The sequence below is a fragment of the Astyanax mexicanus genome, chromosome 21, assembly GCF_023375975.1.
Source record: "Astyanax mexicanus isolate ESR-SI-001 chromosome 21, AstMex3_surface, whole genome shotgun sequence".
Taxonomy (NCBI): Eukaryota; Metazoa; Chordata; class Actinopteri; order Characiformes; family Acestrorhamphidae; genus Astyanax; species Astyanax mexicanus.
In genome coordinates, this window is record NC_064428.1 from 19,113,506 (window position 1) to 19,140,260 (window position 26,755).

A 26,755-nucleotide genomic window follows, 5' to 3' on the forward strand; every position below is an offset into this window, starting at 1 on the left:
CATCTTTAACAGTAATTTAATTGTTTCCCTTTTTCATTGAGGTGTTCACCATTTACAATATGAGTATGACAAAAGAAACATTACACTTTAAGGTAAGCCTTATATTGTGCAAAGCTTAGCTTGCCATTTAAGCAAGCCAAAGACAGACAAATCAAAGATCATTTATTTGACACTGAAAAATAAAACATTTCCACATTCTTATAATTACAATAATAGGATTGGAATGTGTCTGACAATACCTTCACATCTCTCCTGTAAAAGAAATAACCCGTATCACTGAAATATATGAATATTCCTTCATTTCTTCTTAAATAAAACAGTTAAATAACAACCAAATATGGAATAACAGCCCATTTTTAGTTCAGTTTTATAAAGTCACAAAAACAGGTCAAGCGTTTACACACACTGACATACCAAAATTCATGGTATAGCAGAATGTAATTGGATCATAGTGTGTTAAGGTGCTTGCACACTGCACGCGGTAGTCGCGCTGACCCCCATTGGATTCAGCTGTTTCTCCAGCAACAGATTAGTTTGCTTCTGCCACGGAGCAGTGTGGAAATCGGTGCGTTTTCATGCCCACAACCATGCCTCCACTGTGCTAATGTTTATCGCAGTCAAACATGGTTCAACTTATTCATTTATTTTTATTTATTTTTTTTATTTACACGTCCAATCACCCAACCCACTCATTAGTGGGTCATCCCCCTAATACTAGTGATGCCCCAACACCAGGAGGGTAAAGACTGGCACATGCCTCCTCCGATACATGTGAAGTCAGCCACCGCCTGTTTTCAAACTGCTGCTGATGCATTGCTGAATAGCATCACAGCGCACTCGGAGGAAAGCGCAGCGACTCTGTTCCAATACTTCAGCTCACAGACGCCTTGTGCTGATCCACATCACCCTTTGGAGTGATGTGGGGAAAGAGCGCCATCTACCCACCCAGAAAGAGCAAGGCCAACTGTGTTCTCTCAAGGCTCCGGTAGCCGATGGCAAGCTACATGAACAGGATTCGTACTGGCGATCTCCTGATCATAGTGGCAGCACTTAGCCCGCTGGACTACTCAGAACCCAACCTCAAAAGTCATGGGACACAAAACTAGTTCTTGTCTTATGACATGGCATGTCAGTGTATGTCCACCTATTAAGACTACAGATGTTTGCGTTGTACAAGGGGTGTTTACACCGCAACTGCTATCGAATGATCCACAATATAAAAAAAAAAAATCATAAACACAACATAAGTCATATGAATACATCCTTCTTAAAGGCACATAAACAAAAACAGGCTGTTTCATTGTACATTCAAGGTATAAAAAAGGCTGGAAAATAAGATCATGAGTAAGAATGAGTACCAAAAACAAAAACATTAGAATATGGGCTCGTCAGCTTCTTCCCTTTTATCGGAGTTGACCTTAATAACAGTCAGCAGGAATATGCAAACCCCTATTTGTGCAAACAAACCTATTAAGATTTCATAGGCTGGAAAAACTAGACAAACAGGCCCGTAGTTAATCACTGATGATGTGAATGTACATGCTCAACCAGGTTATTTGGTAAATCTATGGACATCAGCTGATTTCAAGGCACGTCTATATAAGCTTCTTTACACGAGCAGGGCCGGACTGGCATAGCTCTTCAGGCTGAGAATCATTCAGGCCACACACACATTTTCAGTTACTGTATCTGCCTTAATAGTATATTTTGTATGTACTGTATGTTTAAGGCAATACACAAAATACCCTTCACAATTATTAGACCTAATATAAGCTGGACCTGGAGCGCTCCTTGAACTTACAGGTGTTTCATGCTCTCTTTCTGCCCATGTTTCAACCTTTGCAAAAAAGAAATAAGCAAAGTATTTATTTTCAATTGACATATATACACTGCCGGGCCAAAAAAAAAGTCATCACCTGGATTTAACTAAGCAAATGATGTGTGGTTGATGCTGCAGTTGGTCAGGTCTAGGTTCAGCAACAGTATGTGCTGAAAGAATGAGGTCAGCTGACTACCTGAATATACTGAATATAGACCAGGTTAATCCATCAACAGATTTTTTCTTCCCTGATGGCACGGGCAAATTCCAAGATGACAATGCCAGGATACATGGGGCTGGAATTGTGAAAGAGTGATTCAGGGAGCATGAGATCATCATTTTCACACATGGATTGTTCACCACAGAGTCCAGACCTTTACCTCATTAAGAATCTTTGGGATATGCTGGGTGGAGAAGGCTTTGTGCAGCGGTCAGACTCTACTAGGGCTGGGCGATATGGAAAAAAATCTTATCATGATATAGTTTTTCATATCAGCCGATATCGATATGTATCACAATATAAATCAAATCACTTTCTGTTAGACTTAAAGGTTTCTTTTTACTCATAAGTGACAGAATAAGGGAGTTATGGCCAAAATCACTAGCAGGCTCAGAGCCTTGTGGACAGACACTAGGATGTCCACATCTTGCCAGGTGGGTACAAGGTGCTCAGACAGCTTTTAAATTAATTTTAAAAGTCATTTAAAATTACTGTTCTGGGCTGAGCATGCAGTTCAGCGCGATGCCTGATCGCGTGCTGTGCCTGTTCACAGCGCTACTTAAACGGGAAATAGAAAAATAAAGTTTATCGAATCCTATCGTCCGGCTTATCATAGTTATCGCGATATATATTTTCCTCAATAACTATTGTTATCGTTTTATCGCCCAGCACTAGATTCTACCATCATCAATGCTGAAAGATTAATGCAACACTGGATTTAAATAAATATTGTGACATTGCAGGATGCATTTGCTGTGGCATTGCTTCAGTAAGCTTCTGCAATCAAAGCTAAAGGTCCAATCAAATTTTTGGCCAGGCAGTATACATACATACAGCTCTGGAAAGAAATGAGACCACTTAAAAATGATGAGTTTTTGTTTTCATTTTACTAAATTGATAACCTCTGGAATATAATCATGAGGAAGATGGATGATCACAAGCCATCAAACCAAGCTGAACTGCATGAATTTTTTGCACCAGGTGTGGCATAAAGTTATCCAAAAGCAGTGTATTATTTGAAGTCTGAAAGCTCTACATCTTTTGTTATTTCAGCGATTTATTTTGTGCAAATAAATGCTCTAAATGACAATGTTTTTTGGGGGGGGGATTTGGGAGAAATGTTGTCCGTAGTTTATAGAATAAAACAACAGTGTTCATTTTACTCAAACATTCACCTGTAAATAGCAAAATCAGAGAGACTGATTCAGAAACTGAAGTGGTCTATAATTTTTTTTCCAGAGCTGAATACTTATATATTTGTACCTGATGTAACAGGCACTATATAGCTTTACCAAAGGATGTATGCAATGTACAATATATTAGGTGATTCAAGTTTTATATAATGGCAGGTTTAAAATAAAATGAACAATCTGATTTATGATTTCTTAGCAAATTCGTCTCAGCTGAAAATCTGACTTTATCAATACAAGCATCAATACAAATCTTCTGAAGAGTCATAATACTCAAAATGCTGTATACTGGTTGGAAAAACTGTACTTTGGAAACTGCACTATACACTGTCCATTAGATCACCAGACAGAGAATACATCTCCACTCCTCTAGAGTCTAGTAGCAAATGTGCATTACACCACTGTGTCTGAGGTTTAGCACTTCGCTTGGAGATGTATGGCTTGAATGCAGCTGCTCAGTAATGGCAACCCATTCTGTGAAGTTCTTGATCTAATCTAAAGCCCACATGAAGTTTGGAGGATGGGTGAATTAATATTTTTGGCAATATATTTATTTATTTATTTATTTATTTATTTATTTGTGTGAATTTAGGCTACACACTAACCTGCTATAAGCTAGATAACCAAAGAAAACATTAACTAATGAAATGGTTCTAATAGGGCTGACAGTCTGACCTGTTTTATTTTATTTATTCTTTTAATCTCCACTCCACCTTGAATCTTCTTATCTATTACTTGCCAAGAACTAATAAGCACAAACTTATGTTTTTGCGTACTAAATCATGACAGAAAGCCATGATTCATGAAACAGTACTAAGGAAACAGAATTCTAAAGAGGCAGTTTGCACAAGCAGTACTGTGCGGTTTAGTTTCTAGTAGTGCTGGGCTGTATACCAGTTCAATCGGTATACCGCAGGGTGAACTTGAACCGGTATGAGTTTTTCTCATATCGCCATACTGCTAGAGGGCGCTGCAGAGCACCATGTGGAAGAGAACCGTCAGAGAAGAGAGTCAAATGCTGGTGTAGCTCCGTCCTGCAGAGAAATCAGAACAGCTCCTGCTGCTGTTTCTACTGTAGGAGTGTTTTTATCCCAGTAAAATAGAGCAGTAACTACAGCCCTTTTAAATATATTAATACTGTAGCTTGAAGGATGATTTGAATGTATTTTTTGACTGGAGAAAGAAAGGAATTGTAGCGTCTCTAATGGCTTCAGGAACAACGTATAGTAAACTTATGTTAAACTTGTGTCTAACTTGTGCAATATTACTTTTAAGAAATATCTCTTTGAATACTTAAACATTGAGTATTTTAGGTTTATTAATAGTGTTTATGGAACTATTTATTAAAATATTTAATTTTGTAAAGGGGAGCCGTGTTAAATTTGTTAGTGTATCTATTGTTAAGATCTATTGTTTACATTCTTTAGCTATTTTTCTGATAATAAAGTCGGATTTCTTCATATATTGTCTAATTTTGTGGGACCAAGTAAACCCAATACTAATCAAAGCCTAGTTTAAAGCCTTGGTGTTTTATAGTGTATGTACTCTTAACAGTACAGTAACTCACAAACCTATATAAAAGACCAGTCATGGCAAAAAAATAAAAATTAAAAATTAAAATACTGTGATATACCGTGAAACAGACGCTACTCAGGCCGCCCAGTCCAGCTGACAGACCAGACCAGGCCTCCAGGAAATCTTTAGTTTCTCCCGATAGCCAGTCCGGCCCTGCGTGTAAGCACAACTACAGCTTGCAGATCTATAAGAATAAATAAACATCTTTGTACACTATTAGCAACAATTTATACTGAAGTCTTATATATATATATATATATATATATATATATATATATATATATATATATATATATAAATTCTTCATTTTGCCCTTGTTTGAACCTCCTCAGTAGGTTCTGACATGTCAGAACAACTGCTTTATCCCAGAGCAGCAAGGCCACCTACTGTCCACCTTCCCTAGAACAGTTTCTGTGCATCAGAACCTGAAGGCTTCCTTGCCTTTAAGCCTTCTTGTACCACAAAGTTCCACCACTGGAGAGAGAGCCACCGCAAACGTGCTGAGCGAGGGTCAGGTGGACGGTTTTCTCTCGGGTCGAGGGAGGCATCTAAGAGTGGCAGCTCTCCACAGCACAGGTGCTAACAACAGACTTAATGTGGTGACACTGAGAACCAGCAGATAGACCTGGAACAGAAATAAAAATGATTGTGCAATCATTTCACAGAAACCACAATTTAAGCTTCCATTCGTTACATGTGCTTTATTTCGCTAACATAAAGAGACCACTTCAGTTTCTGAATCAGTTTCTCTGATTTTGCTTTTTATAGGTATATGTTTCGGTAAAATGAACATTGCTGTTTTATTCTATACACAACAGACAACATTTCTGCAAAATTCCAAATAAAAATATTAGAGCATTTAGGGCATTTGTTCGCAGAAAATGAGAAATGGCTGTAATAACAGAAAGGATGTAGAGCTTTCAACCTCAAATAATGCAAAGAAAAAAGTTATAGTTAAAATTCATATTCATGGCGCAGAGTGTTCCAGCGGTCTAAAGCACAGCCACTATGAGCAGGAGGTCACAGGTTCGAACCCCCGCTCATGCAGCACATGCCATCAAGCTTCCGGCGCTCAGAGGGAGCACAATTGGCCCTGCTCTCTCTGGGTTGGTAGATGGCGCTCTCTCCCCACATCACTCCTAGGGTGATGTCTGCAGCACAGGGCGTCTGTGAGCTGATGTACTGGAGCTGAGCCACTGCGCTTTCCTCCGAGTGCGCTGGCTGCTCGAAAAGAAGTGGTGGCTGACTTCACATGTATCAGAGGAAGCATGTGTTAGTCTTTACCCTCCTGGTGTGTTGGGGCATTACTAGTGATAGGGGGAGTCCTAATGAGTGGGTTGGGTAATTGGCCGTGTAAATTTGAAAATCAATATTTGTTTTTTATGCATCTTGGCATGTTCTCCTCCACCAGTCTTACACACTGCTTTTGAATAACCTTATTCCAGTTCTGGTGCAAAAAATTCAAGCAGTTCAGTTTGGTTTGATGGCTTGTGATAATTTATTTTCCTCTTGATTATATTCCAGAGGTTTTCAATTTGGTAAAATCAAAGAAACTCATATTATTCTCTTATTTTTTTTTCCAGAGCTGTATGTATATTATGGTGTCAAACAATAAAGCAAAAAAAATCAGATTAATCACACATTTTCTTAAGCATTTAATAGTGAATAAAATCCAGTCCATGTCTGAACAGCAGATTAAAGTAGCTAGCTATGCTAAGCTAACATGCCAACGGCAAAGGTGAAAATGTTATTTTGAGTCATTTATAACATAGTTGACTAGAAAAGACAAAACAAGACAAGAAAATCGTATATATAAAATAACTTGCAAAGATGGAATTTGGTCTCTGCCTTTAACCCATCTGTTCATACACACCAGTGAAACACTCAGATGACATGCCCAGTGCAGTGATATGGCCGGTTCACCCGTAGAGTAGTGAGGGGTAAGGGCTTTGCTCAAGGACCCTAACACTAACCACTGCCCAAAAATGCTTTACAATGTGGTATATACTCAAATGCATTAAAACTAACTATTACAAAAAGTACCAAGGCACAACCACTCAGTGCTCTTACCGCTGAGCCACCACTACCCCTAAGCAACTAGAGTATTATGGGACCATTTTAAACACCAAAAAAAAAGGACCCGCGTTCCTTCCATGACCGAAGGCTTGAAACTTGAAACGTTTATCCATGAATCTTGGTAAAGCTCCAGTGAAGGTAAAACATTTAACTAGGAGCTAACCAAAGAGCTTCACAAGCACCCAACATATCCACTTCACTGTAGCCTCACAATCAAGCCATTACTCTGGGTAAGGACAGTCTGGTGTTGGTTTCCCCTCCACAAAATGGTAAGAGCAGATGTATGGCTGTATGGTGGATGCTCCTGGATTGTAAATTTAATGCCTTTAACTATAGATGTAGCTCCTCTTCTTCAGAAGTGGTGGATTTAAATTATATGGAGCTTCACAACACTCAGATCTATTTGCGTTGTTGGCCTTTAATACTAAGACATTGATGCTAATTTACACATTTATAACCATCTTACTTTGTTTAATTTCTTCTAAGCCTGTTTAACAGAAGGACTGTGTTTAAGTATATCTGTGTAAAAAATTGTGTAATTGTGTCACAATACTATCACTTTATGATACATGTTCAATAATGTGACAGATATCTGGTCACAGGGCTCACCTCCCTGGAGATGATACCAGCCCGGCGGGCCCGACTGCCCAGGACAAAGGAGAACTCGCTGACTTGTGCCAGCCCAGCCGATACCAGCCAGCGGATGTGCCGGGAGCCGAGCGGCAGGATGGCAGAGAGCACCAGCACTGCCATGATAAACTTAGAAGAAGAAGATGGAACGACAAAACAGGAAGAACACTCTTTTGAAGTCATCTTGGAAAAGATGTATGATTGTAAGGCACATATAAGCAGTATTCTGAAGTATTCATAAAGGCAATTTTTTTTTACAATTTTTTCATGTGACAAACAAACTTAAATGTGTTTTAGTGGGATTTTATGTGTGATGTGAAGGGTTATTTTTCTGCCACACATAGCATTTAGCATTTGGTCTCATCTGACCACAGCAACTTCATCCACATGTTTGCTGTGTACCAGAGTGGACGACTAAATTGTCCTGAGGACAGATTCTCCAACCTGAGCCGTGGATCTCTATGGCTCCTCCAGAGTGACCATGGGCATCTTAGCTGCTTCTCTAATTAATGCCTGGATTGTCAGTTAAGTGGTCAGCCATTTCTTGGTATATTTAGAGTTTTGTCACTTCTCCAAAACTTAATCCCAACCTGTGCACCTTGATTTTCATGATACTGCTTGATCACACCTCTGAGGCATTCATAGAACAGCTATAGTCATATTCAGAATACGTTTTAAAAAGAAGAAAAGTTTAAGGGGTATGTATACTTTTTATGGCACTTTGTGAGCAATTACCTTCATTATCACCAGTGATAAGGTAAGGACCAGTAGGATGGTCAGCTCGTAGAGGACAAATGTTGGGAACACGTGTAAGCCTTCAAGGAATAAAACCAACAATGTATTACTTATGTATTCGCATTTGAATGTAAGAGCTAAATTTTGTTCAAACTATAAACATTACTTACATATGATAAAAACTCTGAAACAAAAATATATCATGGATATAAAGTCAAAGACAATGCTATTTGTCAAAATGAAACAAACTACCTAAAAAATACAAATAAATAAATAAACAAACAAGCATTTAAATTTTTTTTTTATTAAATATTTTATTTCGTGTGGACTTTGATGCAATCTAATCTGATTAATAACATAACATACTGAGACACACTACAGAAGGAAAAATACTGTATCTGTTGCCCACTTACCAATAGACGCAAAGAAGATAATGGCCAGGAAGTCTCTAATTGGCTCCACACAGCTCATGACTTCACTGGTGACCATGTGACCCTGTGAGGAGAGGAGGGCTCCAGCAAGGAAACAGCCGAGCTCCATTGAAACATGCAGGAATTCTGTCATCTGCAACAACACATTTCAATTATTTTAATGCTCAAGAGAGTATTTGGGCCATTCCACCAAATCGGTGCCATTTCTGTTTCCAGGAAATGACACATATAAATGTGTACACAAAATCACTTTAAAATACATTTTATTATTAAGCATAGTATATTGTACATTGACCTAATAGCAAAAGTAAGATATGTAATTATAATAATAATAATAATAATAATAATAATAATAATAAACGCTACTTAGAACACTGAACCACTTTGTAACTATAAACTTAACCATTAAATGTAATTATTAAAATCTATTTTTTGTGACTCCAATTACCTATGCATTAAAATATATATTGTGGCGTGAGGAGGCGGGGGAGTTGTGGGTCCGCCCCACGCCAGAGCGCAAAGCCATGCCTGTCTCAGCTGGCCCGCATGAGGGCTGATTGAGCCGCCAGTTGAGACAGGCATATATACTCAGCCTCCGCCATCATTTGAGGACTTTGACTGGGGAGCGGAGGGCTGAGGCTGCGCGGACTCGTAGTCAGCACTTTAAAAAGAGACTATGAAACTCTAGAGCCCCATTGGGCCATAGTATGTTCTTTTGAGTTGTTTTTGGGTGTGGTGGAGGGCGTTAAAAGCCAATAAAGGTATGTTTTGAGTTCATTTAATCCCCGTGTCTGTGTATCTCTGTGTGCTTCCTCCTTCCGGGTCACAGTGGTCACGCCCCTAACCCCAGGGGCCTACCACAATATATATATTTTTTAATAAATCCATAATATTTAAGTTAAAATACACATTTTAGTTGTGTCCCTGGGTTTCACTCAGTCCTGTTACCGTAACACATTACCCAATCTAAAACATCTGGAACATTCTACAAGTCACATCTACAACAGGAAGTGACATCAGCTGGTTCTTCTGAAGATAATGGGAAGACCAAAACTAAGTTCCCTCATTACTTTTTCTGTATATTTGATCTTATTATAACTATAACTCAGGAGCTCAATCTCAACACTCTTTCCTGATCTCTAAATTAATTCTTAGATCTTATTTGTTTGTTTTTAAGCTAAACATGTTGGGAAAATCACTAAAATGTGCTCCGTGTCCTCATACTATTAGCATAAGCGCCATTTAGCTATTTCTGTTTTTGCTAATTCTATGCTAAAAACTCATTCCTGTTACTTTAATTCCTGTTACTATTCTCTTCAGAGAAACTTACCAAACTAATTTTGTGTTTCAATAATTAGTGCTAAAATTATTCAAATCAATAAAATGACAAGGGTGCCCAAATGTATGCACCTGCCTAAAGAATTATTGCACACTTTCTGAAAATCCTATAAACTTCATTTCACTTCTCAAATATCGCTGTGTTCATCTGCTATATGATGTATTTAACTGAAATTGCTGATGCAAACAACTAATGATTCATAAAGGAAAAGTCATGAAAATTATCAGGGTTGCCCAATTTTTTTACTACTGTATATAGTTTTCAACAGGTCCTAGACATGTCTGAGTTGTCAAAATATGACTGCATGAGAAACTGTCTTACTTACTGTCAGCATTAAGAACACAAACGCTGTGGTTCCCAGAACAAGTATCTCTTTGTTCCCTTTACTCTCAGCATGCAGCTTCCTGTAGAATGGACCAATCAGGTGAGACCTGAGGAGCCAGCAGAGCAGCAGCACGACAGCAAACGAGACCAAGACCTGGGCCAGAAGAACCAGAACGCGTAAGCCTCCCATCAGCGCACTGAAACAGAGCAGCAATGGGGAAAAGCAACCAATCATAATACTGAAAAACAGTGACTGAAGTGTTGACTAATTAGAATTAGTCTAGGCATAGACTCATTTTCACAGATTCCCTATTGAATAATTTGCAGTGCTAAAAACTTTCTAACCTCTACTGGAAAGAAAAGCATTGAGTAAGACAAGTCATTTTTATGCTTAAAAATACATGTACATGTACACACATTGGTGCTTCTACATTTACAAGCACAAACAACTTTGAATCTCCTCTGTTGGTAGTTCTTCTCCTTGAAATACTGCTTCAGGTCTTTCCAAAGCCCTTCCATTGGATTAGGGTCAGGATTTTGACTTGGTGATTCCAAAACTTTAACCCTATTCTTATTTTAATGGTTCTTTGGTAGAATTACTTGTGTGCTTAGGGTCATCGACTTGCTGCATGACCCATTATCTGTTCAGATTTACTTTAGCATTTGATAATCCCTTTAAATCAATCTTAAAAGTTGACCTGCACACTCACCTGTCCATGTCTCCATTCCCTACTTGGATAAGGGTGGGCATGATGGCGATGAACAGGCCCAGCTGAACATCTTGCATCACCAGCATTCCCAGCAGGACGCTACTGTAGTCCAGTTCCCCTACACACGTACAGAGAGAGACAGACATTTACATATGTTTCAAAAAACAATGATGAATTCACAGTCACCTAACCCAATCACACTCACACAATCACACTTACCGTCCTTGTCCCCTCTGTTCCCAACTGAAAGGAATCGTGACACCAGAGGAGTGCTGGAAAGCGACAAGCAGCTGGAAATGAACACAGTCTGAGTAGGATGGAGCCTAAACATCTGTCCCCACAGAAGCCCCGCCCCCACCATCAACAGGCTGAGGTAGCAGGAGCCCTGGACAGAGATCTTCCAGACCTTTAGAAAAGGCAATAGTTCACAAGTCTCAGTTTTTCAGTTTTTCAAGACAACATAGTATATAGTTTGGTAGTATTTTACAGCATATTAAAAGGGTCATTCATATCATTAATTAGGCTGCAACATGCTATTGTGCAGTGGCGTGAAGTTAATAATATAGTGGGTACCCCTTCTGCAACACCCACCCCTGCCGACCTACACATAGGTGAATATTAGAATAACTACATATTCTCTGTCTTGACTTAGTTATATGAACTTAAAACACATTAACAGCCCACAAATACAGTAGAAGGGGCAACACAGACACGGGGGCAGAAACCCTTTTTAAAAAGTTTTTATTGGTTATTACCGCTGTCAGACAGATATGCGTCCTATAGCAATGCCAAATACTTTGCCTACGAGTGAAATGACATCACAATACTAAAATTTTGCACATATACAACCACAACAATTCTGTATGATATTTCATAGCACCTGTGTAGCAGCCATATTGGAACTGTTATTATTATGTATATTACTTATATTACTTATGAAAAAAACAAAACATTTTTTGTAGTGTATTGTGTTACAATACAATTTTGTATTACAATATTGTACAGAATTTTGCAGAAACTCATTCATATTAAAGCATTTGGATAAACCAGCAGCTTAGTAAGAACCAAACACAGTCTATGACCAAAATAACCAGTATTCTAGAGGCGGAGGTGGGGGTGATTTAAAAAAGGAATGCTGAATAGTCAGTTCTCCACGATGTTGCCTCAAAGATAAGAGGATAAGCACATAAAGTCATGTTAAAAAAAACATAATCTTCATGAAGAACAATACAGACTTACAAAAATAAGAAAAACATTCTTTACCTTGTGGAGTCTCTCAGGTGAGAACTCAAGACCAACCACAAAAAGAGTGAAGAACACACCCAACTCCCCGAGGGTCTCTACCTGAACCATGGACTGGTGAAAGAGAGAGAGAATGAAACATAAAGAAGAACAGCCATCATTTTAAACAGCAAATAACATTTTTGGTCAGTACATGGACGGTCTGTCAAGAAATCAAATTTACAGGTTTAACTTAAATGCAAACAACCAGCAGCCTATGTATAAATGACGTCTGAAGCTTGCTTGCTTGCTTTTAGTTTCTTAGTAGTCTTAGTAGTTTTAAAGCTACTAGGCTAATGCAGTTGAACCTCAGCCCCATCCCCCCCCCCCCCATGTGATTTATGACATGTAGATATGATGGTGAGTGCCAGATGGATTGGATAATCCATTTCCATTTCAGTTGTAAGGGATTTTAACATTCCAGAGCTGCACAGGTTGCTAATGGTATCCTCCTTACACTCCTCCATGACGACATCATGGAGCTGGTGGATGTTGGGCACCTTGCGCTCCTTTTTTGCTTGAGGATGCCCCACAGGTGATCTAGGTCTGAAGACATATTTGGCCAAGGTAGTTGTCACCTTGGGGGTGTGTATAGGCTTGTTATGTTGGAAAACTGCCATGAGGATCATATTTTGCTTCAGTATTTCACCCAAAACGACAAATTAAATTAAACACCCTATACAAAGCTGAACTCTAACGAGTCACAGGACATCCAGGAGGAATAACAACACAGTTGGGCACAATTTGTATCTGTGTGTTTAATTATTTTTAGAAGACTGCTATTCATCCTGTACCCTGACTTATTACTGACGTAAATCCAATTTCTATTTCTATAATGTTTCCCATGAAAAAAAATTAAATTAATTTTTTGCAGAAATGTGAGGTTTAGTCTTACTTTTGTTGTCCACATTCCCATGCAGTTTTTACTATTTAAATTGGTCATTTCTATTAGCAACATTAGCTTTGTAGCTCCTGTACAAACTTATGAATGCATGCAAAAATGTCCACTGCAAGCAGTAAACCATTCTACTAGTGCATCTCAAAAAAATTAAATATAATTGAAAAGTTACTTTATTTCAGTAATTCAGTTCAAAATGTGAAACTCATATATTATATAGATGTATTACACACAGAGTCATCTATTTTAAGCTTTTTTTTTTTTTTATGAAGATTTTCCCAGAAAATCTTACAGCACTTCATGCTTCCCTTTGCTGACAACTTTTATGGAGATGCGGATTTCATTTTCCAGCAGGGCTTGGCACACTGCCCACACTGCCAAAAGTGCCAACTGGTCTTATAATATTCTAATTTTCTGAGACACTGATTTTTGGGTTTATAATTTTTATAAAAGCCATAATTATCAACAATAATGCTTAAAATAGATCACTCTGTGTGTAATACATCTATATAATATATTGTCACTGTTAAAAAAACTACATAATTTGAACCGACAAACTGTCCCTTACACTGTGCCAAATTTTCTTGATAAACGGACCAATAGAAACTCTTCAAAATTACCTGAAATAAACTCTTTTACATTGACTTCCATTGAAAGTTTACAATGTTTTTTCTCTCTCTTGTAAAGTTGCTGTTGAGAAAAGTGTTTTTTATTGGACAGCAACGATATGAGTTTCACATTTTGAACTGAATTACTGAAATAAAGTAACATTTTTTAAATAATATTCTATTTTTTTGAGATGCACTAGTATATATATATATATATATCTTTCACCTCAGGGTAAGGTCAGGTTTGAGTCTCTTACCTTAATACTATTAAGCCCAGAGGGACCTAAAAGAACTCCACAAACTATGTAGCCAAACATTGGAGGCAATCCCATTAAAGTGCAGAGCCATCCACAGGGCAGAGACAGAATCACCACAGACACCAGGTCCTGCGGGAGGAAACACAGGCTGTTTACAAAATGTGCTGATGAGTGATATATAAAAAATATTACATTAATAAAATATTAGCAAAAGTGCAAATCTATGACCTGCTTTATTATCTTAGTTGTGAAGGTACTCTTGTAATAACTCATAGTTGAACATGCATCAAATACATCCTGGGAATTTTGCAGTCACCACATGCATCTTTCTGACACGCACATGTAACAGCTGTGAATGTACTGTATATCCCTATATAACAGTGCTAACACCTGTACTAGAATGGAAAACTGATTTGACTTTGGGATAGATGATACCCTGAAACACTGATGTTCAGCACACAAAATAGAGGTCCTAAAATAATATCACAGTACATTTTAAAGCAGGGCAGAGTCAAATAAGGTGAAAGGTCATGTTAATGCTTCAGAAACCAGGCCATGCACTCTGACAAAAAGTCTTGAGTATTATTTTCAAATAAGCTCAGTGGGGTGCTGTCAACTGTGCTTTTAACTTGCGGATTCTGAGGCTGGTACTTCTGAAGAACTTATCCTGTGCAACAGAAATAATTGGTCTTGGTCATCCATTCCTGGGGTGTTCCAGATGAGAGCCAGTTTCATCATAATGTTTTGTGATGTTTTACATATAGAAATTAGCTATAGCTAACATAGCAACCTAATAATAAACAATAGCTAATGTGAACAAATCTCTCTTCCTCGTTCCTTATTATATATTCAACCTTAAGTGTAAGTGATATTAAAATGTGGACATGTTTAGGAACTACAGCAACTCAGCCATAAGGCATCTGGAGAAATAACTGATCTAACTCTTATGTACTGCAGATTATTTTTGTTTTAATATATACAAACTTAAAAAAAACTCACAATTAATATCAGCTTATGCCAGATTCACACTACACGATTTTAACCCAGTGTTTTAGTCGCAAACAGTTTTTTTCTTGACCGCAGACAAAAAATCTGCCAGGAGGCAAATCTGGGATCTCTCTGCAAATATTTTGCATGCTAGATATCTGATCCAGTCGGCGACTGGGAGTCAGGAGCAGCAGTTACACATACTGCTAATAGAATTACAGAGAAAGAGTGAACCACAGGCCCAAAATACACCTCCTGCATTACCAAAGCCGTTTGAGAGTCCGACCAATTTTTGTCAGTGAATGACTGTTAAACTCTGGAGGGAGCTCGCAAGTAAGTTTAGCAAAAAGCTAAAAACTTTAAACTGTGTTGAGGAAGTAAGTACATATTTCAGTATAAAACTGATCAGACATTTATAAACTCTGATTTTACTCAGTTGCTTCTCTATTAATAGTCTCTGGCAGGGCATCACTAGTTTTCGTATGTTTAGTTCTGGTATGTTCGTATGTTTAGCACAACCAGTCATGTAGTGTGAACAGCACAACAACATACAACTGTGACTTTAAGTAGGACTAGGACTTTTTAGGAAGTTTATGACTTGGGACTTGGGACTTGCCTCAGTACTTACTTGTTACTAGCAACTTATGGACTTATGCACCTCTGTCAGACACTGACCTTGATGAAGTGATGGTCAGCGCGGGGAATGGTGGAGTCGCGGGGTTTAGTAAGCACATATTGATTGTTCTGGGAGTCAATCAGCATACTCAGTCCTAGATCACCCTCCGCCACTTGCCGAGACATGTTCTTCCTTTTATTGTCCTCCTCATCCTCCTCCACTCTCAGAACCGCCTCGACATTAACCCCCTTCATCTGAAGAAAGACAGTTGCAGAACTTTAGTGTGGTCAGGATGTTGAATGGTTACCACCTCATTACATTATCAAAAAAAAGAAAAAATCATTGCATAGAACACAGATGCTGCAGTCCACGAGCACCAGGGTGGGGGTGGGGCAGATTACGGCAGAGGTTGGTGTCAAACTTGGTTGCATATTGAGTTTGCGTAAAAAAAATAATAACGCATTACTGATTCCAAATTAATCACGTGCGTTAACGCTTTAACATTAACAGCCCTAGCTCTTATTATTAGCACTTATTATATCAGAGCATAATACTGCTACTAACAGTACAGCTTAATCTGCTCTTCTCAGCCAACTCACTTTCATTTTGATTTCACACAAGGATCTGGTTAAACAAGCAGGCTAATGAGTAGGATAATTTTGTATAAAAAGGTGTGGCATCCACAGTGACTTTGACTGTTGAAAATGAGCGTACAAGCAGGTTCTACATTGCACTTTGATGTGTCAAAATCTTTTCTTAATGTTATTTACAGCAATAGGGTTAGTTTAAATTAGGGAATGAGATAAACAGTTAATCCACATTCAGGACATAGTCTGTTTTAATTGTTTACTACAGATTGTCTCAGACAAAAATCTGCTCATTATCGCATTACTGCAGTAATCTGATAATTCACATAGTCATGTGATCAGCATACTCCCATTTCTGAGATCTGAGTAAGGTCTAAAAAATCCAATCAAAAAATCTAAAAAAAAAAAAAAAAAAAAAAAAAAGAGAGAGCTAGTTGTTAGCTTAGTAATCAAAACAACAGTCGCTTTTTCACTCTCCTCTAAATGTTTAATAAGTTGAGTTTCAGTCACACAGACCCAACCCTGTTCTTCAAAGCATATTTCTCAAAATGAAGCACCCAATGCTAACCGCTAACATCTGTGATAGCAAGTCAGAAAATGCTGAAAAAAAAAAAAAACCTCAACACATGAATGAAAGAAGTTATATTTTCTATAATATCCGAACAGTTTCCGTTGTTTATAGATAGGCCTGGACAATAATTCGATATCGGTATTTATCGCGATAAGAAATGTTTCAATAACGGTGATATCCGTTTTGTGGTATACCGATATGTATTATTTACAGAATCACGGACAGGCGTTTTTTTACTGGCGTTAGCTCGCCGCAGAGCTCAACACATTCAGCCCCCGTAGCTGGGCTACGTCAGTGCGTGATGACGTAACCTCACAGGCACGTAGCCAAATAGGCTAGGCTAGGCAAGGCTAGGGTAAAATGGCTAGGCTCGGGTCCGCTTCGCTACGCAGCAAAAATGTCTCGCGCTGGAGCCAAACGGAGCCGGGACGAGCGGATCCAAGGCTAAGGTAGACTCCTCGAGGCCGGCCGCGGGTCCTCGAGGCCGGCTGCGGGTCCGCTCGCTCGGCCGCGGGTCCGCTCCCTTGCCGCTTTGCGGCAAATTGTGCCGGAGAGTGCAGCCGACCAGCAGCGGTAATGTTAATACATCTAATCTGTTCCACCACTTCAAGCAACTCCACTACATACAATATTTTTCATGTAACGTTACTGACTGAAGCACTTTTATGGCTTATGTTGTAACTAAGTTATTCATAGTTGATAAAGCCTATAGGTTTGTTTATTTGACGGGAAAATATTGTCGCTTTATTTATAAAGGCTTCTTGTATTCTATATCCTAGTTGAAACACTTTTGTATTAATCTGTTAAATTTGTTCACAAAGAATAAGAAGCTCGGCCTCTGTTGTAATTTAAAGTTATTTTTTATTGGTAATAGTTATTATAGGCTTATGTTTGACAGGGATGTCCTGTTATTATTTTGCTATATGCAAATAATATTGAGCATTGATTTATTTTGACTACTTTTATTTCTAAAGTACTAAAGTTTTTGTGAAAGGAGGTTTCAAAGTCTTAAATTAAAATTTCAGACAGTAGTAGGTACAGATTTCCGATAGATAGATAGATAGATAGATAGATAGATGTGCATATAATGAGGCCATTATAGTATATAGTATCTGATGCCAGCCATAAAAAAAGTGCAAATACACAGTTACATAATAATTTAAATTTGTAGTGCTGCAGGGATTGCAGGGCTTCTTAGCAGTTTTCTGAGGCCTATTTAAGTATTTATATCGATATCGAAATTATATCGTATCGACCGAAATTTAAGGAATATATCGTGATATAAATTTTGGCCATATCGTCCAGCACTATTTATAGAAATAAGTTACTGGTCATGCAACCCCTGGTGTCCAAACATACTAGATGGAGCACCATCCAGTATAAAATAGCCAGTACTTGACAGTTCAAATTCCAAATTTCCCATCAAATACACTCCAATATCTGACCTGCTTGTTGTTGTCAAAGACATGGTCCTCAATCTCCTCCTCCAGGCGGTCGGCAGCCTTCCTGACGTCCTCCAAGATCTCATCCAGCATGGACAGAGTCTTGTTGCGGTCCTGTGCCACCTTCAGAGCTTCCTGCTGGTGCTTTTCAGCTGCAACCAGTTCCACATACTCCTCTTCTTCCTGTCAGGGTAGAGAGATATTCAACATATCAACATGAGGTACAACTGAACAATTTCTACCCACTAGCTTCACAATTACTTCAGAGGAAAAAAGTTAGTGATGCCAGTCACCTACATCTAACTTAATAGAAATTCAACAGCATCGGACAACTCAGCATGCTTGGAGGAGAACACTGACTGCCCAATTTTGTTATGTCATCTAACAATCACTCGTTGCGAGCTAATGCTAAACAATAAAAAAAAGAGAGAGCACGATCCAACACATCCAGACAGTTGAGTCTACTTTCTCCTTCTGTTTTAAAGTATTCACAAAGCATAAGAATGATAATTCTTTAGAAGAAAATACAGATCTGGAAAAAATGAAGAGACTACTTTGCATTCCTGGTGCAAAAATTCAAGCAGTTCAGCTTGGTTTGATGGCTTGATCATCCATCTTCCTCTTGATTAAATTCCAAAGGTTTTCAATTTGGTAAAATCAAAGAAACTCATCATTTTAAGGGGTCTCTTATGTTTTTCCAAAGTTGTATACGCTTAATATTAAGTGCTTGTCAATTACTCAAAGTGAACTACAGTATCTAGATTATATTTTCCTAAATTTTAGGTTACTTATTCACCTATTTATCCTAATGCACAAACTAAATGTTGTGGAGTTGTGGAGTTCCACATGGTTCTATTGTAGGCTCTATGAAACTATTAATTATAGACCTGTAGTTGTAATAATGACAAAATAACATTTTGGCTTTACAATCAGGGTCTATCAGGTTGAGCACTAAATACAAACAAATCTAAAAGTTACAAAAATTACAGACACAAACATTAGACATTTCAAATCATTAACATTTTTGTGACCAATTTGTAATGATTCTTGCAAGTATATAGAGTTCACAAGTGCACCTTATAATGCGAAAAATACGGTAAGCCAAAGCCAAACAAGTCACCAAAGGTATCCCCTTTTCTTCCTGAGGGGGGATAAACAAAGGGCCGTCCATCAGATAAAAAGTTAAGGTTGTGCCACGATGGTGTAGAGAAGTTAAAACTTAAGGGGTTACCTGTAATCTTTTTAGCTGATCTCCAGGCTTTGTGGCAGTCATAATATTCCCAAACTTAATCTTGTTTGTTTTTGTCCAAGCCCAGCACATTGTGTGTCTTAGTTCATGCTAGGTTTTGAGGTCTATGAGGTTTAATCAGAGCTTCCTCAATAGATCACCAACTCAAATGAAACTCAATCGTTATTATTATTGTGCATGGAGCCAAGGCCATATGGAGTAGCACTTTGGGATGTAAACACTGCATTAAAAGCATGTGTCGTCACTGAATGCTCCACACACACTCCACTCCACTGTCTGGCGAACACAGATAGCAGTGTATTATGCAGAGTATTGCTGTCTCAAGTCACCCTGGGGCCTGTACTTCAGTGGAGGAGATAAGAGCCCTTCTCTCAGGAAAAAAACTACAGCACTTCCACACAAAATGCTAGAAAAACTACTGTTAGGGAAAGAACAGTACAACAGCACTGTCTGCCAATTAAACACACTTCCAGCTCATGCCATGCTCAAAAGCCACTACAAAAATCCATCAGTCACTGAAAAACAGAAAAGAATAGCTGCTGGCATAAGGACTCCAAAATAATGGCAAGGAATGAACAAATAGCTTGAAGTAACATTATGTGAAAATTAGTATTTCTTGCTCCTGGGCTCCCCCTACAGCCTGGAAGCAAAAGAGAATAAAATACTTCTAAATGAAAAAATACGAGGAGTTATGGGTTTACTGGTGTCAGTTTCACAGAAGTTGACAACCAGTATTCTTCCTCACAGGTTTATCCTATTCATTTGATAGCGCCACCGTGTGGAGTAATGAAGCAGTAACTGTAGTAAGTTAAACTGAGGGCCACGTATGATGATGCAATGATAATGCAAACAAAACTGATATGATATATGGCAATATCAATATTTTGTCACACCACAGTAGGGGTGGTCGATATGGCCCTAAAGTAATATCATGATATTTCATGTTATTTTTGTGATAACGATACTCTTGGCGATATCACAAAACACTGAATTTATTAAATTATTTCCAGGAATACACTACTGCAACAAAATGAAAATTTTATTTTATTAGTTCAAACAATATGATATGGCACACCTCTAACTGAGATAATAAACATGTTATCAGATTTGTGAAAAAAAGTCAATTATCCAGAATGTTCTGATTCTAATTCCAAATATCTAAATATAAAAAAAAAAAACTACTTGCTCATCTGCCTTTGCACACGCATTTGAGCATGAGTGACATTCGATTCCTTAATCCATAGGGTATAATATGATTTCTGCCCACCCATTACAGCAGTAACAGCTTCGACTCCTTTGAGAAGGCTTGTGTTTCTTCCAGAAGCACATTTGTGAGGTCAGACACTGATCTTGAATGAGAAGGCATGGCTTACAAACTCTGCTCTATAACATTCCAAAAGGTTGTTGTGCAGTCATGTTGTAACAAAATGGGACATCGACAAACTGTTCCCACAAAGTTAGGAGCAAAATATTGTCCACAATCTCTCTATATTGAAACATCACGTCTTCATTTCCCTGGAACTAAGGGGTCGAACCCAGCTCCTGAAACACAAACCCACAGCCACTAATAATACCCCCTCCACCAAACTTTACACTTCGCACGATGCAGTCAGACAAGTAGGCTACTGTTCTCTTGACAAACACCAAACTCAGACACATCCATCAGACTGGCAGGCGGAGAAGAGGGTTTTGTCACTCCAGAGAACACATCTCCACTGCTCTAAAGTCCTGTGGTGGCGTGGTTTACACCACTGTGCCCAACGCATTGCATTGCACTTGGTAATGTAAGGCTTGAATGCAGCTGCTCAGCCATGGAGATCCATTTCTATGATGCTCTTGACACTCTGCAGAAAGTTGAGTCTGCAGAAAGTTGGCGACCTCTGCGCACCATGCACCTTAGCATCAGCATCTGTCTTTTTAAGTGACCTACCACGGTCGGTGACAATGCTAGGATGACAGTTGTGCAATATTTAATACTGAGGACACCTAATCTTAACTCCTATGTGATCAATTAAATGATTTGGCTGGGTAAATGAATACTTCTGGCAATATAGTGTAAGTGTGAAAGTAATGAGAAAAAACCATCCCGTTAATCAGGCCTCACCTTTATGGCAGCCTCTCGGAGTGCCTCCAGCCTCTGGCGGCTGCTTTCCTTCATGTTCACCACGTCCCTGAAGTCACCCTTCATCACCCGCTGGAGGCCCAGCACAGCCTGGAACACAGAGCGTTCGCTCTCGTTCAGCTCCTTCTGGAACACCTCCAGCGTGTGCACCTGAAAGAGCTTCTCAGCGTCTGACAGAGCTCGGTCTCGCTGCACCGCTGCCGCTGCAGCCTCCAGCTTTCTAACAGCAGCACTCTTCTGCCGCAAGAGGCCCGAGAGGCGCCGGCAGTTTTCTGCCACCCAACGGTGCCCATGGGCGGCAGCTGCCCCCTTCCCACGGTGAAGCTTAATGGCATGCTGGGCCACCTGATTGCCCGGCTGCAGTGCCCCTGCCAGGCTGAGGCACAGCAGAGCAAACAGGGCCCACATTCTACTGACTGACGAGTCACCTGGAAAAGGAATCGGAAAGGAGAAAATATTATTCATTAATAAATCAGAAACCTTTAATTGGCCTTACTTAGTTCAATTACTTAAAGGAGCAATAAGGAATATATTTTTTGTAGTAAAATAATAAAAATGTTACATCAGATTTTAAATGGAGAAAAATTGGAAAAAACTTGTCAGCAGCTGTAACTTGAAATTACTTTTTAAAGACATAATCAGATTACTTTATTCATAAATAATTACAGACTAAATATTTTAATGCCTCTAATGGCTTTAATAACATACTGTAATTTGATATTAAACTTGTGTCTAACCTGTGCAGTGCAAATTTATATCACGATATATTCCTTAATTTCGGTCGATACGATATAATTTAGATATCGATATAAATACTTTGAAGGCCTCAGAAAAACTACTAAGAATCCCTGCAATGGAAATCTGTACACTACTGTCTGAATAATACTTTAGAAATAAAAAATGGTCAGAATAAATCAATGCTCACTTTCATTTGCATGTAGCAAAATAAAAACTTGACATCTCTGTCAAACACAAACCTATAACCTATATAAATACTACCAATATAAATAACTTTACTTTAAAACAGAGGCAGAGCTTCTTATTCTTTTGTAAACAAATTTAACAGATCAAAATAAGAGACTTTAGATGCGGACCGGAGCGCAGCCGAGTTTCATCGCGGGACATTTTAGATGCGATGTGGAGCAGAGCCGACCCAAGCCAAGCCTAGCCTATCTGGCTACGTGCCTGTATGATTACGTCATTACGCACTGATGTAGCATGGCTACGGAGGCTAATTGTGTTCAGCTTTGCAGCGAACTGACGCCGCTAAAAGAACGCCTGTCTGTGATAGATTCTGTAAATAATACATATCGATACGCCACAAAAATGATATCACCGTTATTGAAACATTTCTTATCGCGATAAATACCGATATCGAAATATTGTCCAGGCCTACGCCAGCACTAGCTGATGTGCATCGATACTGCTGAACACTAGATAGGAACATGGTGGATGCCCAGCCTTAATACATCAGTTAACATGTGCCTATGCCAGCCAGCATCACAAAGTGATGGAAGTGATGAGGGTATAGGATGCCATCGATCCACCCAGAGAAAGCATAATAAATTGTGCTCTCTCTGAATCTGATGAGGAAGTAGATGTACCTATGATTCATTGTATTTCTCATGTTTTAAGCAGAATATAGATTTTATTTAATACTAAAAGGTGTTTATAATCAGTGTTGGGCAAGTTACTTGGAAAAAGTAATTAGTTATAGTGACTAACTGAGTTACTCCTCTATAAAAGTAACTAGTTACCAGTAAAAGTAACTATTGCGTTACTTGTGTGTTACTCGCCCCCGTAATTCCTCATTTACTTTCAAGATCTGCTGCTTAGGTCCTTCCACAACTCGTGTGCTATGGGTCATTGTCTTGCTCCATGGTCCACGTATACTTAAGAGTCAGCTCACATAAAGGTGCCTTGATATTTTTCTACAGAATTAGCTGATATAATGACAAAGTTTACTACTTTTGTCTTATTTGTTGGATTTGGATTTTATTATTTTCTTTTAGAACTTGTGAGAGAGTAGCAGAAAAAGCATAATTTTAAACACTGCAGACTATAAACTCAAATAGAAACTGCGTCACATGGCTTGCTTAGGACAATACAGGTTCAATAAACTGAGCTCATGCAGGTGGGGCTCAGGTATACAACTTGTTCAAACACTTCAGGCATTGGTACTACAGGCTCCTGTTTTAACAACACCCATGAGACAACACACAACTGTGCCTAGGGAGAACGAACAAAATAACCATTACATTGCTGTATGACATACAGTATGCAACTACTGACAATAAAATTCCTCACAAAAAAAAAAAGTTGTTGGAATGTTATGAAACTTCATAAACAGCTCTGGAAAAAAAATAAGAGTTCATTAAAAATTTAATGTTTCTTTGATTTTACCAAATTGAAAACCTCTGGAATAAAATCAAGAGGAAGATGGATTATCACAAGCCATCAAACCAAGCTGAACTGCTTGAATTTATGCACCAGGAGTGGCATAAAGAAACTGTGATTAAAACCAGGGTTATTACACCAAATATTGATTTCTGAACTCTTAAAACTTTTCTTTTTGGGAGAAATGTTGTCCGTAGTTTATAGAATAAATCAACAATGTCATTTTACTGAAACATATACCTATAAATAACAAAATCAAAGAAACTGATTCATAAACTGAAGTGGCCTCAATTGTTTTCAGAGCCGTATGTGTCAATGTAACAGATGTTGCAGCTGGGCTATAAAATCCTGCAAACTTGTAGGTTGGCATCCTATGAATGCTTCGATTGGCTATAAATCTGGCAACCCGGCATGCCACAAATGTTGTAAACTGGTGGTCACATCCTTCATGAACTCTTGATGTGTGGGGGTGAGCATTATCCAGTTGAAAAGCACTTTCACGCCCCCTTGTGGGAGGACACATGTAATTATTTACATATATACATGAGACGTGCATGTCAACAATACTTGAACAGGCTATGGAATTTTATCAAGAGATTGGTGAGAGATTGATGACTGTTTGACGTGCCTCTGTGATGCACAAAACATTTTACCTTTTATTTATGTTTCATTGGTCTGAAAGAAGCAGGGTGTTAGGGGGTTTCACACCCGTAGTTTGTCTATCTGGTCTGAATTAGTTGATGTGTTCAATTGCATACAACAGTCAGTCACCTGAATGAGCAGGATCTACAGGCCCAGTTGCAACATCTGTGGCCAAATGTGCTGCAGGATGCCATACTGATCCTGTGTGCCTCCATACTTAACCATTCCACATTTAGCATCCAGGCTAGAGGCAGCCTAACAGGGTATTTGAGCTTCCTTTCAATTGTAATGTTTTTTATACTCTAATATTCACATGTATTAGATTCCCAAAACTGCCTACAGATCTGATGGATGATTCTGGGTTTGGCAGTTGCCAGAAGCGGTACTTGTTTGACTGCATTGTACCAAGTGTAAAGTTTTGTGTGTGTGTGTGTGTGGGGGGGGGGGGGGGGGGGGGGGTAAATGATAAAGACATGGATAAGCAAGTTTGCTATGGAAGAACTTGACTGGTCTACACAGAGCCCTGACCTCAAATCGATAGAACACCTTTGGAATAATTTGGTCTTCTCATCTCATCTCATCTTTTTGTGTTGTTAGTGTCAGACAACACAAAGGCGCTTCTGGAAGTATGTTCAAAAACTCACATAAACACACTCCTAAACCTTGTGGAAAAAGAGCTGAAGCTGTTATAGCTGTAAAAGGAGGTCTGACATCATATTAAAACCTACATACTTTGAGAATATTAGTGTATATGACATTCAGACTTACAAAGTTTCATTCAAATGCTTATACATAGTGTAGTTTTTTTTATCATTGAGTGTATGAAAAATACATTCAAAAATGGTAGTACCATGATTCATACTTGAATGAATGACACACACACTCACACAGAGAGAGAGAGAGAGAGAGAGAGAGAGAGAGAACATGACACCTTGATCTCTGACCCTATATGTTTCAGATAGCTATTACTTCCACCTTTTACAAGTAGCACCAACACGAAAATACCATCAGCTGATTAGTGAAGCTCACAGAAACACACACCTATTCCAGCTGCCATATCTACTGATGGGCAATCCAGGTTCAGAAAGTAAAAATCCATCCCAGGATCTTCACTTTCTGGACCTGCACTGATCAGATCATATGTTCACCTTAGAGAACCAACCCGGCGCCTCTCTTTCATCCGTGTCAGGAATACAGACAGGCATAAATGGCGACGGAAAGAGACGACATACCAGATAAACGTTACCTTGAAGAAGCGCTGCGGCTCGCGTGCGCAGCTCAGCTCCTCAGCTCCACAGTCAGTAAATGAAGCAAACAATCGGGCTCTTGTACTGCCGGGTGTTCTGCCGAGTTGTGCTACCCATCGATATGTGCTTCCTAACGACACTGCGCATGCGCTGACCCACATTTTTGGGGGTTTTCACTTGTTTTTCTTGATTAATTGTTGATTAAGGGTGCATTAAATAACCGGAGCTCGCTGTCATTATTTGTTTAAGTGTTAAACAAGTGAAAATGGCAGTTAATAATAAAATATTAAACTTAAACTAAAAACTTGAAAAATACATAAAAAAATTATTTTTACCTTAATTTTCCCCTGATACAGTGATTTATGCCATCAAGCCATCAAACTAAGCTAAACTGCTTGAATTATTGCACCAGGAGCGGCATAATGTTATCCAAAATCAGTGTGTAAGACTGGTGGAGGAGAACATGCCAAGCTACATAAAAAAATAAATGTTGTCCGTACTTTATAGAATAGAACAAGAATGTTCATTTTACTCAAACATATAAGTTACCTATAAATAGCAAAGACTGAAGTGGTCTCTTATTTTTTTCCAGAGCTGTATGTTTCACATGATAGGTTAATTCTTAATAATGATTTCTTTGGGAGCTCACTGCCATTATTTGCGTGAAAGTACGAAACGTGTAAATCGCAATTAATATTATTAGTTATAATGGTAAACAATAATACAGTGATTTAGAATATCTACAAATGTCCTTTTTGGACTTATGCCTGGAGCAGGTTAATATATGATGTTTTTTATAGAT

The 26,755-nt window shown here is 38.6% G+C and overlaps 1 protein-coding gene across 1 annotated transcript; it reads right to left on the reverse strand.

The window, feature by feature from the left end:
- tmco3 (transmembrane and coiled-coil domains 3) lies at positions 1-26,689 on the reverse strand. The gene is made up of 13 exons (XM_022674848.2): positions 25,953-26,689; positions 21,650-22,095; positions 18,300-18,479; positions 15,756-15,950; positions 14,094-14,222; positions 12,313-12,405; positions 11,269-11,455; positions 11,050-11,167; positions 10,341-10,536; positions 8,659-8,809; positions 8,246-8,325; positions 7,490-7,639; positions 1-5,429 (listed from the first exon to the last, which is right to left on the reverse strand). The coding sequence occupies exons 2-13, from the start codon at positions 22,073-22,075 to the stop codon at positions 5,316-5,318; spliced, it is 2,019 nt and encodes a 672-aa protein (XP_022530569.2). The 5' UTR covers positions 22,076-22,095; positions 25,953-26,689; the 3' UTR covers positions 1-5,315.
- Positions 26,690-26,755: the final 66 nt, after the last annotated feature.